The 13,713-nt window shown below is 44.9% G+C and overlaps 1 protein-coding gene across 2 annotated transcripts; it reads left to right on the top strand.

Annotated features, from left to right (window-relative positions):
* The first annotated feature begins 358 nt into the window (after positions 1–358).
* On the top strand, positions 359–12,009 carry Rab33a (RAB33A, member RAS oncogene family). Of its 2 annotated transcripts, none has more exons than XM_048797081.1 (3): positions 359–597; positions 1,226–1,523; positions 11,430–12,009. In XM_048797081.1, the coding sequence occupies exons 2-3, from the start codon at positions 1,266–1,268 to the stop codon at positions 11,883–11,885; spliced, it is 714 nt and encodes a 237-aa protein (XP_048653038.1). In that variant the 5' UTR covers positions 359–597; positions 1,226–1,265; the 3' UTR covers positions 11,886–12,009. The 2 variants fall into 2 exon arrangements, with proteins under 2 accessions (XP_048653038.1, XP_015354054.1); XM_015498568.2 differs by having other exon boundaries at positions 359–606.
* The last annotated feature ends 1,704 nt before the right edge of the window (positions 12,010–13,713 follow it).

The following is a 13,713-nucleotide window of genomic DNA, read 5'->3' as shown; positions in this document are numbered from 1 at the left end:
CATCCTGAAGGTTTAATAGTTATATGGAAGGCTCACGAATGCAAGGCACTGTGGAATTTATGCCATGTCCTAAGATCCCTCACCTGGGCCTGTAATGGCTAGCTCCAGAAACAAAATCCCCTTATTCTGGAGCGGCCACCACCAACTCTCCCCCTTCTCCTATCCTCCATGTGTCCCACTCCCGTGGCGGACCTTCCCTATTGGCCAGCCAAACACAACCGACTACGGCAGCCAATGGGAAACGCTCTCCTGAACATTCAGAGGATGGGTGCTCGTGGTGTGATGAGGGGAGGTTGGCGCCTGGTACGCGCCCCCCTACATCTGGCAAGTCTGTGACAGAAACTGTAACACCCCCTACACACGCACACCCGCGCCCCCTGTCTCCCTTCTTTCAGTTGCGCTCCCCCCCCCACACACACACACACAGCCCACTGCGTGTCTTGGCAGCGCCCTCCCTGGCTCCTTGGTCTCTGCCAGAGCACCTGCTTACTCAATAAGACAGAGCATCCCTGCATTCCGAGGCTTGGTGGTGGTGTTGGTGTTGGGGGAGAGATAGTGGACCAAGAAGGAGCAGTGCAGCTGCCTGCTGCTCCGGAGGTAAAAGAGGTATCTCTGACCCCCCCACCCCTACCTTTGAGTTGATCGCACTGAAGCCAAAGTGCTCTAGTGATGCCTTAGTGTGCAGCTCTCTTTGTCCTCCCCAGCTGTGCTCCCTGCCGACTGACTTTGTGCGCTCCAGCCAAGGGGGGAAGGGGGAGAAGGGTGGGGGAGCTTAAAACCTATAAGACAAATAGGAAAAGGGAGAGAGGAAGACTATCCCAGGGTGGTGTAAGTACTCTCCCACCCCCTTCCTTTCCTCGGTAGTCGTCCTCCCTCCAGTGTGTCCCTGGGGTCCAGACAGGGTAGGGTCTAGGCAAAGGCACGGGAACAGGATCACATGCCCTAGCGTCCGGTCCTAGGGCACACACAGGCAGAAGGCGGCTCGCGGTTTGTCCATTCTCCTCCATCTCTCCTCTCCTTGGCTTTTGTGTTGGTGCCTCGGAGCTGCAAGGAGGGTGCGCTGGAGGAGGAGGGGGCCTAGGGTGAGAGGCACCCCCTTCACGCGCGCGCGCACACACACGTTGCCGGCGCACGCACACACGGGCGGACACACACAGACACGCACACACACGCACAAAGCTCGCTCGTCTCGAGCGCACTAACGTGGCCCTTTCTTTGTGTGGAGCCCTCGAGGGGGGTTGGGGCCCCAGTCCGGTCCCGGGGAGATGGCGCAGCCCATCCTGGGCCATGGGAACCTGCAGCCCGCTTCAGCCTCTGGCCTAGCATCCTTGGAGCTCGACTCATCGCTGGACCAGTACGTGCAGATTCGCATCTTCAAAATCATCGTGATTGGGGACTCCAACGTGGGCAAGACCTGCCTGACCTTCCGTTTCTGTGGGGGAACCTTCCCAGACAAGACTGAAGCCACCATCGGTGTGGATTTCAGGGAGAAAACCGTGGAAATCGAGGGCGAGAAGATCAAGGTGATCCAGCTGGTCAGATCTGGGAAGGGAGGGAGCTGGGAAGGGGCTTCGCCTGAGGGATAGCTCTAGTGGTTGCAAATGCCCAGCATTGGCTGAATAGAAGCTTGCTGAGCCCCAAGACCCTCCACACTTCCTCATCCCTTTTCTTCTCTCTCACTGAACCTGGTCCCCACCTCACCCAATTTTTTTTAATGCAAGTGGGAGTGGTTGCATTCTTACCTTTTGCCCTGCCTGACAGTTTGTGCCAGGAAAAGCATGTTTGATTTCATCCTTGACCCTGACCTACTGAGGAGGAGCAGCGGCACCTGAGGGCACAGGGAGGCGGGAGGCATCCCTTGGTTCTAGTCTGTGGGATGGATCCCAAAGCACTTTACACAATCTTGAAGTCTCTTATACCTCTTGAGTGCCAATAGGCTGAAAAAAAACCCCACTTTTGCTAAGCCAGGTGGCATCAGAGGGAAGGAAAGCATGGAAATCCACAGAGAATGAAAGCTGCTTATTTTAAATTGCACTTTATTAGTTAAGATTAGGACTGAGTTGGAATTGGGGTGGAGTAGGGTGTTTATGCACAAAGCCACGAACCCTTTTAAGGATTGAGACTGGATCACCTGCTGGACCTTTCTAATAGACAAAACTTGTTCTTGGGGAACAGTCTTTCTCAAATGATATTTTCTTTACTTGTCTGGGGGTACCTAATGAATGAACTGCCCATTGGTTGTTGGTATTGTTCAGAAGGCCTTTGCAAAAGCTGCTGAGCACCTTAACCAAGGGCCAAAGAAAGTGCCTTTTTCCCCCATTAGTTTATCAAATAGGCTAAGTACAAAATATTCTTGTCTGATCATTTGTACTCACATTTAGTTCAGAAAATGCAGAAATTCGATAGGACAGAAATATGTCAACGTGCAAAGGGTGGCAGGAGGGAGGACATGGCAAGGGCAACTTGCCATGGGAGGAGAGAACGGGGCAGGATGATGGGAAAAGAAGCTCCTGAAAAGCACTAGGGGGTGCTGGGGATATAGCTTACTTGATAGAGTGCTTGCTTCACATGCACAAGGCCCTGGGTTCAATCCCCACCAAAAAAAAAAAAAAAGAAAGAAAGAAAGAGGCACTAGGGACCCTGGAGACCCTCTGGACTCACAGTTGGCCTTTCCCTGAGCCTATGGTCAAACAGCCAAAGAAACTGCAAGGCCACTGTGAAGTGGAAAGAAAGACTGAGCAACTGGGGAGACTGATGAAACACTCCCAAATATGCAAGACTCCTTGATTATTAAAATAAATGTGGGTTGTTTTTTCTTTTTTTGGTACCAGGGATTAAACCCATAGGTGCTTAACCACTGAGCAACATCCCCAGCCCTTTTTATTTTATATTTTAAGACAAGGTCTTGCTAAGTTGCTTAATGCTTTCTGAAATTGCTGAGGGTGACCTCGAACTGCAATCCTATAGCTTCCAGAATCATTGGGATTACAGGTATTTGCCACCATGCCCAGCGAAAATGAGTGTGTTTAAAATGGCTTCAGAAACCAGGCCAAGGCACTAGATGTCAGGAAGATGAGCAGCTCAATATTGATAAGGCAGAGTACTAGGGTCTATGTTTTGAGTTGTAGATGGAAACAGTACCTTTATTTTATTTATTTATCTTTATGTGGTGCTGAGGATAGAACCCAGTTCCTCACAGGTGCAAAGCAAGCACTCTACCACTGAGCTACAACCCCAGCCCAGGAAGATAGAGCATTCTTTTGAATTTGTGATCTTTTTTCTTCTTGCATTTTTTTTCAGGGGGGGGGATTGCTACACACCCTTTTAAAGTCAAGGTAGTTAATTATCCCTATATTTTCCTGGGACTCTCATTTTGATGTCTGCATCATGTTTGATGTTCCTCTAGTATGTCTAGCTTCTTTAATGTAAGGCTGTAAGATTCTGTAATGTCTAAAATATGCTTTTTCCCCCAAAGTGGAAATATATGGATGGGCTCTTAAACTCTCAAAAATCCTTAAATGTTGATACCCTGGATTTAAAAGTGGGGAATTAAATTCATTTGAAATTTGGGTGGAGGATAAAGGAAGTATTGGGGAGTCTAGGGGAGGGGAAAAGAAGAGAGGAGAGAAAGAAGTATGAAAGTGAGGAATGGGAGGTGAAGAATGGACCCTGCTTGCTACCCAATGGCCTCAGGGAGATTTTTTAAAAATGTTCTTCCCTTCTAATACCCTTATGCTTAGCCCAACTAGGTTTCACAGCCTCTGCCAAAGATTCCAGACTTTTTCCCAGAGGGCAGAGTCTGTGACAGTGTGACTCACTAGAAACAGAGCTCAGCACACCACCACGTGCAGATAAGTGCTTAACACGGGCTTTTTTGGGAAGATGATATTTTCAAGAGGACAAAGCCTTGTGACACTACTCAAGAAGGAGCCCCTCTGAGGACAGATTCTGTAGTAACTCTAAGTGGAGTATGGGAATGGGGAGATGGTGAACCTGCTTCTTGTAAAGCTGCTTCAACATCAAGGCCAGAGCCAGCAGTCAAGAGACCAGCATGTCTGTGGGAAGATAGAAGAGCCTGGCAGCTGGCACATGATCTAGATAGGAGAAGATTTTGCTTCATCATCTGGCTGACCTGGAGTTTCTCAAGGAACAAGTGCCAAAACCATGCTAGGAGATGGCTGCCAAAGGCTTCCCCCTTCAGGGGAGGGAGAAAAGTCCAATGTGACAAGTTGAGATAGCCCTAGACCACAGCCAGCAGCAATACAAGGCTGTCAGGTCATAAAATCCCAGCCCTGGCAGGAGAATGCTAGAGAAGTCTTAAGGAGCTCTTGTCCTGTGCCCAAGGGTAGGGTGTGGTCTCTCATGGACTGCCTCCCTGTGTCCCAGAATAGCACATAAGACAGTGCCTACTGGGAAATGACTGATTTGCTGTAGTTGAAGCTACACTCTTAATCACCAGGGCCATCCCTAGGGGATTGAAGCCCCATTTGGTCTCTCCTCTCACTATGACCCCCACCCCCACATCATCACAACATTTACAATCCAGTGTTTCCTGGTGAAAATGACCTCAAGAAGAGCAGTACTAGTAAACAACTTTGATTTATTGAATTAACAAGGAGCCCAGGCTAGGTACTTTACATACATTGTCTTATTTGATACTCACAGCAACCCTAGGAAATTAGAACTGTTATCATCCCCATTGTACAGATAAGGAGATTAAAGTTGGAAAAGAAATAACTTGCCCAATGACACATGGATCTGAGCTTCTGTCTTTGATTCTCACTCTCAAGCATTTTTCCCCTCTTTGTATCTTGCTTTCCTTGTAACAGGGTCAGGATTTCAACCCAGATTCAGAGCCCATGCTCTTTACCTCTGTGCTGTGCTCTACGTAGCAATATCCAGTCTCTAGATTGGGAAGTGTGCTCAGGGGGAGGCAACCAGTCTTGCCATCCCAAAGATGTATCCCAAGGACCCAGGAGCCTTCAAGATGTCTCCTTTAGGGCTGGGCTTGTAGCTCAGTTAAAGAGTGCTTGCCTAGCAAGGATGAGGCTCTGGTTTCCATCTTCAGCACTGGAGAAAAATAACTCAGAGCACTTAGAGTCCATGGGTTTTGCTTTTTGCACCTTGGGCATGAGAATTAGAACATATTCCAAGATAGAAGAGAACTTAGAGATTCTCTAATCCAATGTAATAATTTTATAGATAGAAAACTGAGGCTCAGAGAGAGAGAAACATGCCCAAGATCAAACAGGAGCAGGCCTGCAACTCAAGTCTAATTCCCTTTCTTGTGCTATTTTTATGCATCATGCTTTGAAGAACATATAAATCACCACTAGTCCATCCAACCTACAAGGTTACCTGTAACAACACACAGAGGGACATCATATGGGAAAGCTGACAGCTTTTTCTGATATCAGTCTAAGAAGGGTGGAGGCATTGCCTAACCCTAAAAGGTAGGACGGAACTTCTCTATGTGTCTGTCACAGGTTTAACTAAACCATATTGAGTCTGCCTCAGTCTAAAAGCACTGGAAAGGGCTGGGGATGTAGTGGTAGATCACTTAACTTAACATGAGTGAGGCCCTGGATTCCATCCACAGCACCACAAAAGAAGAAAGAAGAAAAGAAAGGAAAATGAGGAAAAGCCTCAGAAAACAATGAATAGGGTTTGGGGGGTAAGAAGTAGAAGGGAAACTCAGAAACTAATTTTTCAGCCATTATTGATAAATTCTCATGGAAGAAGCCCTCCTGTTTAGTTTGTTTCCTTCACCAGGCTGGGTACCCTTTCTGTCCCAGCCCTCAGAGCCAGGCAAACTGCAGGTCAGTTGTGGCTGTGGCAGGTGCAGCCTAGGACTGTGGATTTCTCTTCCTCTGCTGATCACTGAGAACAAAACACTGTCTTGGATTACTATAGCGAATGGATGAAGGCTGAGCTCAGTGTTCCTCAGAAGCTGCCTGCAGTCAGAATGACATCATGTCTTCCTTAGGGCTTCTGAGCTTCCTCCCATCCTCTGCCAGTTAGCTTAATGGTTAATTATCCATCAGTGTGTGTGTGTGTGTTTGTCTCCCTGGCTGCTGCTTTTTCTCTGTGTGTTTCTCTTTGTCTCTGTTCTCCTTTGCCATTCTGTATCAGCTTTGTGTGTGTATCTTAGATGCAGATAGACAATCCAGCTAGTTGAAAAAGGATTTCTTTTAAACTTTTCCCATCACCCACTGGGGTGTCCCCCAAAGGTTAGAAATGTATTTGTCTCCCTTTTTTGCACTTTTACCCTCCCCCATCAGCCTCCAACAAAAGGACATTCATGCCTCATCTGTAGAAAGATATATTCCCTAGAGAAAAGAAATACCCATGTCAGCTAAGAGCATGTGCAGGGGATGCAAGGCTTGCTAAATCTTTCATAAGTAGGGATAGCCCCAGGAAAATGGTTAAAAATGTTCAATTGATCTTTGGCGGTTCCCCATGCTGTGCCCTGCAACCCTCTTCTGGCACCCACCTGCCTCTGGCCCCCCATGGCATGTTGACCACATTCCTCTCTGTCTCCCCACAGGATTGCCTTTGCCTTGGCTGTATTTCAGTTTGGAGAAGCCAAGCTTTCTGTGCTTTCCAGGATGAAACCCAAAAGATCCAAGGAGCAAGACTAATGGGGAGGGCTGCTGAGCTTTCAGAGAATAACAACTAATATTTACAGAGAACTTTACATTTTGCAGAAGCTCTTTCTCATATTATTTCACTGGCTCATTCCAGCCACCATGAGAGAATGAGTTCCCATTGTGCAGAGGAAGAAAGTGTGGCTCAGTTGAGGGTGGTTAAATTACTTTCTTAGTCTTTTACTCAAATACTAAGGAGAAGAGCTGGAATGATGCCTTTCCAATAGCATCCAATCAGTTGTCCATCCAGATTCAGTGGTGGGGTTTCTGGGCTTCTCAGACAGTTGGTCCTCTGTATCCATGGGTTCCACATGTAAGGATCCAACTAACCAAAGGGGTAAAATTATTCGAAAAATTGCATCTTCAGCTGGGGCTGTAGCTCAGTGGTGGAGTGCTTGCCTAGCATGTGTGAGGCATTGAGTTCGATCCTTAACACCACATAAAATAAATAAGTAAAATAAAGGTATTTTGCCTATCTGCAACTACAAAAAAAAAATCTTTTTTTTTTTTTTCAGCTGGGTGTGGTGGTGCATGCCTGTAATCCCAGCAGCTTGGGAGGCTGAGGCAGGAGGATCACAAGTTCAAAGCCAGTCTCAGCAACTGCAAGGCACTAGGCAACTCAGTGAGGCCCTGTCTCTAAATAAAGTACAAAATAGGGCTGGGGATGTGGCTCAGTGGTTGAGTGCTTCTGAGTTCAGTCCATGGCATGAACCCCCCTTGACATTTAAAAAAAACGTGCATCTGTACTGAACATGTGCAAACATTTTTGTCATTCTCCCCTAAATAATACATTATAACAACCATTTTTTAGCATTTACTTTGTATTAGGTATTATAAATAATCTAAACATGATTTAAAGAATATGGGAGGATGAGTATAGGTTATATACAAATATAACAGCATTTTGCATAGTGGACTTGAACTTCCACGATTTGGGCATCCTCCAAGGATTCTAGAACCAAGCTGCTGGGGATACTGAGGGCTGACTATATTTAGTCATAATGTCATGTACTTACAAGGAATGTTAATGCTCACATGATAGCTACTGCTATCTTCATTTATGCAGATAAGGACACTGAAGATAGGGAAATTAACTTTCCTAAGGACACCCAACAATTACATAATTTGGGCCATGAAATGCAGACACGTTGATTTGACTCCACTATACCCCACTGGCCCTCTGAGAGAAATGAGGATCTGGGGTGTGTGTGTGTCTAAGAGGGTGTGGTCATCCCTGCACACAGGGTAGAGGTGATATTTATGGAAAGGACATGGGCCAGGGGTTATAAAAATGGTGAGAAGAACAGAACACTGAACCCCAAAACACAAGGAGATCATTTCCCATATCTGGTGAACCTAACAGCTATTGCTCCTTTTCTGAGGGCTCTGAGACTGCACTGCTGGGAGCAGCCTGCTTCCAGGCTTACCTCTCACCACAGACAGGGGTGCAAATAACTTAGATTAGGTTTTTAAAGAGCTGGATTGGGAGCAATGCCTACTATTGAAATTCTGAGCCTCCAAATAAAAGCTTCCAGAAGGAGGCTCTTGATAGCAATACCCTTGGAAAGGCAGAGGAGGTCTCCAGCAGAGAGGGCCCTCCCTGCAGTTCCGGCAACTTGGGTGGTATACACAATTAGGAAGCCAAAGAAAAGCCAAACAGCCAACCTTACTCAGCCTCAAACACCTCACACACTCCCACCCGTGTTCCTGCTAGTGGCAGGTATTTTTAGAGTCCTGAGCTCATGGTGTTAAAGCATCTGCCACATGCCTGAGGGCTGATAGGGATTCAGCCTTACTCAGAGGCAGGAGGGAGAGTTAAGACTACTGGGGGGCAGGGTGGGAAGTGGAGATCAGGAGCCAAGTGGTAATGATATTCCTGGGCTAGACCTGCTCCCTTCCCCATGACCTCCAGTCCTTTCTCAGCCTACTTCCCCTTTCATCCTGTTCATAGCATCAGAGAGGTGGAAGAAATGAAAATCTTTTGTCTTTGCAGAAGCAAATCTATCTTCAAGGACATAGGTTTTTCTATGTAACAAAAGTCATATATTCTCTCTGAAATGGCCTTGGCAGATACCTAGACTGCCAGACTGTTTGTAGTTTTGGTGGCTCAGGCCAATAGTGCTTTTGATGATAATGAAAACCTTGATGGTGAGTGATCTGATGTAGAAAAAGACTGCTTACAGTCTAGCTGGAGAGGTGCCAAGAGCACTGAGGAGACAATCAGAGAACACAAATATATTCTAAATGGTATGATACAGACTCAAAATGCAAAAGAAATTCCTAAGGAAAAAAAATTGTATAGAAAGTGGGGAAAGTAGCCAGGTGCACTAGCACATGCCTATAATCCCAGTGGCTCAGGAGGCAAGTGGATCACAAGTTCAAGGCCATCCTCAGCAACTCAGCAAGACTCTAAGCAACTTAGCAAGACCCTGTCTCAAGATAAAACATAAAAAGGGCTGGAGATGTGACTCAGTTGTTAGGTGCCCTTAGGTTCAATCCCTGGTACTAGAGAGAGGGGGGGAGAGGGAGGGAGGGAGAGAGAGAGACAGAGAGAGATATTTAGAAAGTTTGAGGAAGAAAGAAGATGGAGATATGAGCTTAGCCTTCAAGAATGGGTGGGATTTGGATAGGGCAAAGAGGGGGCAAGCAAATCTACAGTAGAAGGGTGGACTAGCAGGATCAAATGAACCAGGTGTAGCTATCTGAATAGTCTGAATCCAGGTTGGGAGAGTCAACTTATGGCAGACAGAAAATTTTCCATTTGAAGTCACACACAGTAGAGGGCCACTATAATTTCCTGAAGTATAAGATGACATTCAGATACAAGTGGGGATTTGGGAAGGCTAGTTTGAAAGTAGCATTCAGAAGACAGTGGAGTGGATATATCCAGAAATCAAAAGAATACTGTAGTCCAAGAGCAAGGAGGGGAAGGTCTGACCAAGGGACATGAAAAATGAAATAGAAGAGGGGGTTATGCTGGAGACATTTGAAGCCATGTCAGTAGAGGATGATGAAGGAGAGCCAGGACAATGAAAACTGATGTTCAGAATGATGACTCTGGGGCCCTGTAAGATCTTCACTCAGCAAAGTGATTCAATTATATTTACTAGATTATATTTATGGACCACTAACTCCAAACAAAGGCTATACATCGTTTTAAAAGCCATAGTAATCAATTAGTGGCCATAATCAAATTTTATTTGATAGCCGAGAATTGTATAGGGCATTGGGACCATCACTCTGAGCATGAATGTCTCTTGTCCAAGATGTTGGATGTATAAAGGGCAAAAGGATTGGGCTTGAGTGTGTGTGTTCCCTGGGTGTTCTCTTTGTGCATGTTAGTGATACCAGCTTTTTTTCCTTTATAAATTGGTCTTATCAAAAAAAGCCAGCCGGGCACAGTGGCACATGCCTATAATCCCAGTGACTTGGAAGGCTGAGGCAGGAGGATCACAAGTTTGAGGCCAGCCTCAGCAACTTAGGCCCCAAGAAACTTATTGAGACCCTGTCTCAAAAAATAAAAAGGGCTGGGGACGTGGCCCAGTGGCTAAGTACCCCTGGATTCAATCCCCAGTATAAAAAAATAAAAAAAGGTCAAAGTGCAGAAGAAAATTCCAGTGACTTAAATAAATTCAGCTGAAAGGTGAGATTTTAACAGTAACTTTGCTTTCTTTAAAAAGTAATGTAATATGGCTGGGGATGTAGTTCTGTGCCAGCCTAGCATGAAAAAAGGCACAGGGTTCAATCCCCAGCACTGAAAAAACGAAAAGAAAAAGAAAAAAATTCCAAATAAAGCAATGCATATTTATGGTAGAAACCTTGGAAAATACAAAAAAAAGTCACCTATAGTCCTGCTGCCCATAAATATATATAACCATTAATGTTCTATATACACTTCCATTCTTTCCTATACATATGTTTATGTTTCGTGTTTTATTAAAAATCAAGACAATAGCATATGAATTTTTTTGGTGGTGTTGGGGATTGAACCCAGGTTTTCTACCACTGAGTTATACCTCCAATCCTGAAAAATCTTGTATCTATTCTTTTGTTTTTCACTTCCTTGTACTTTGTGAGCATTTCTCTTATCATTTATTCTTTGGAAACATTATTTTTAATGGCTGCATAATAGCCCATTGAATAGCTATACACTTTTGCTTCCTAGTGAGCATTTAGATTGTTTCCTGTTTTTAGAAGAGTATAAATAATACCATGGTTAAGATCTTTGTGCAGAATTTTGAGCACATCTCTGTTACGTCTTTTGTATAGATTTCTGGAAGGGGGATTACAAACTCCAAAATTTGTGAATATTTCTTGGATAATATTGCCAAAGTACCCTCCAGAAAATTTGACCAATTTATGCCCCAGTGTTTAAACTAAAAGCCTTCAGATTTTCAACTCTATTTGCAACTAATAATCTTAAGAAAAACTTGACAAACCCTAAAATTTCTGTCTGTACTTTGATAAGTCCATTCTGCTTATCTGTCAAGAACCACTTCCTATGTAGGGGCTTGTAACCACATTTTCTTTTCTTTTCTTTTTTTTTTTTGTTTTTTAGTTGTAGATGGACACAATACCTTTATTTAATTAATTAATTAATTAATTAATTTTATGTGGTGCTGAGGATTGAATCCAGTGCCTCACACATTAGGCAAGCGCTCTACCACTGAGCAACAATGCCAGCCCCTGTAACCTCATTTTCTTATGCTACAAGACCATATTTTCTTTTGTCTGTTTATGTTTCCTTTTCTGACTCCACATATGGGTTTTTGTATCTTCCAGGTTCAGGTGTGGGACACAGCAGGTCAGGAACGCTTTCGTAAAAGCATGGTTGAGCATTACTACCGCAATGTGCATGCAGTGGTCTTTGTCTATGATGTCACCAAGATGACCTCCTTCACCAACCTCAAAATGTGGATCCAAGAATGCAATGGGCATGCTGTGCCCCCACTAGTTCCGAAGGTGCTTGTGGGCAACAAGTGTGACTTGAGGGAACAGATTCAGGTGCCCTCCAACCTAGCCCTGAAATTTGCTGATGCCCACAACATGCTCTTGTTTGAGACATCAGCCAAGGACCCCAAAGAGAGCCAGAACGTGGAGTCAATTTTCATGTGCCTGGCTTGCCGATTGAAGGCCCAGAAATCTCTGTTGTATCGAGATGCTGAGAGGCAGCAGGGGAAGGTGCAGAAACTGGAGTTCCCACAGGAAGCTAACAGTAAAGCTTCCTGTCCTTGTTGAAACCAAATGTTGTAAATACAAATTATCACTGGAGTTTTTTCTTTCCCTTTTAATGTGCCTGCATAATGCTGACACCTGCTTGTTTCCATACAAATTGATATCAAAATAAAATTTGTATAGATTATCACATGGCTTTATGTTTTGCTTTCCTCCTAGAAGACATTTTTTTCTTTCTTTTTGCACTACTGTGGTTTGAATTTGGAGCCCTGGTGCATGCTAAGTAAATGCTCTACCACTAAGCTACACCTTCAGTCTCAAGAAGACATTCCAGATTGTAATGAGCTTGCCCTACTATAGTGAAATACTCATGCAAATGCACACTCCCTACCAGACTTTCATGCTACCTGAAATACCCATTGAATCATTGCATTGGGACTAATTCATTCTCTTGCTCAGTGTCATCAGTGGGTAGAAGAAACACCCAGAGGGGATGACACATAGGCCAGATGTTTTTCTAGAAAGACAATGCAGGTGGTCAGGTAGAAAAGTTTTGAAAGGAGATGTGGACACAGTATTTCCTAGGAGTGTGCCTTTGGATGTACAGATAGACTGTTCTCTTCTTATTTCCTAAAGTTTAAAAATAAAAACTATACAGTAGTTAGATCCTGTTTCCTGTTTTTTACCAAGCTGGCTTGGACACCAAAGGTGTCACCCTGTCCTCCCTTTTTCTTTCTTGGATGGGACAGGGCTGAAGCTAGCAAATAGCTATTATGCTCCCAGATTTTTTTTTTTTTTGGTACTATGGATTGAATCCAGGGGCACTAATCACTGAGACACAAGGGATATCCCCAGTCCTTTTTTATATTTTATGTAGAGATTGGGTCTTGCTGAGTTGCTTAGGGCCTCACTAAGTTGCTGAGATGGGCTTTTAAATCATGATCCTCCTGCCTTAGGCTCTCAAGCTGCTGAGATTACAGGTGTGCACCACTGCACCTGGCTGCCCCCAGAACTTTGTTGGATGGTATGGAATATATGTTACAAGAGACATGTCCCCTATGTTCAAAGGCCCTATAATCTAGTCACAGGGACAATGTACAACACTAGCTACCTGAGAACAAGAATTAGACAACATCAAGTCCAAGGTTGTACTATGGGGATTGAAAATACTATGTATTTGGGGCTGGGATTGTGGCTCAGTGGTAGAGCGCTCACTTAGCCCGTGTGAGGCCCTGGGTTCGATCCTCAGCACCACTTAAAATGAATAAATAAATAAAATGAAGGTATTATGTCCAACTACCACTAAAAAAAAAATACTAAAAAAGAGAAAATACTATGTACTCAACATCAGGGCAGGCTTACAGAAAACCAAATGGAGTTATTGTGTCTATTGAATATAGTGTAATTTTTGATTGGTAAAGAGGAGGGTACTGGGCAAAAGTAAGGAGGTAGGAATGTCTTTGGGGTTGGATGGGAGGACACCTGGGAGTCTGACCCAAGAAGAACCCTGGTGGAGAGCTGAGTTTGGAAAGGACCTGTGCATCAGGGAGAACTATTTGCACCTGGTTTTTGAGACAATGGGAGCTTTGGGTGGTCCTTATAAAAACTGGCTACTAAAGGCATATCTGCAACAGCCCCAAGAAGATGGGGGAGGGGGGCTCCTTTGGGGCCCCTCTTCTTGGAATCCCACTGTGAGCAGGTCCTGGGATGACAGCTCCTGAGCTGTTTCCTGTTAGGAGTACGCAGTTCTGCTCCCAGACAGCAAAGGGTAATGCACACCAGATGTGCTTCCCACCCAAACAAAGAGCCTGTCTGGTCCTGCCTGGCTCATCCCTGCAGCACTCTCCCATGCTCATTTAGCCTCAGGCTCAGCTCAGTCCCTGGTCTGGTT

Source organism: Marmota marmota, unplaced genomic scaffold, assembly GCF_001458135.2.
Source record: "Marmota marmota marmota unplaced genomic scaffold, marMar, whole genome shotgun sequence".
In the NCBI taxonomy this organism is placed as follows: domain Eukaryota; kingdom Metazoa; phylum Chordata; class Mammalia; order Rodentia; family Sciuridae; genus Marmota; species Marmota marmota.
This window is presented reverse-complemented; position numbering and strand designations above follow the sequence as displayed.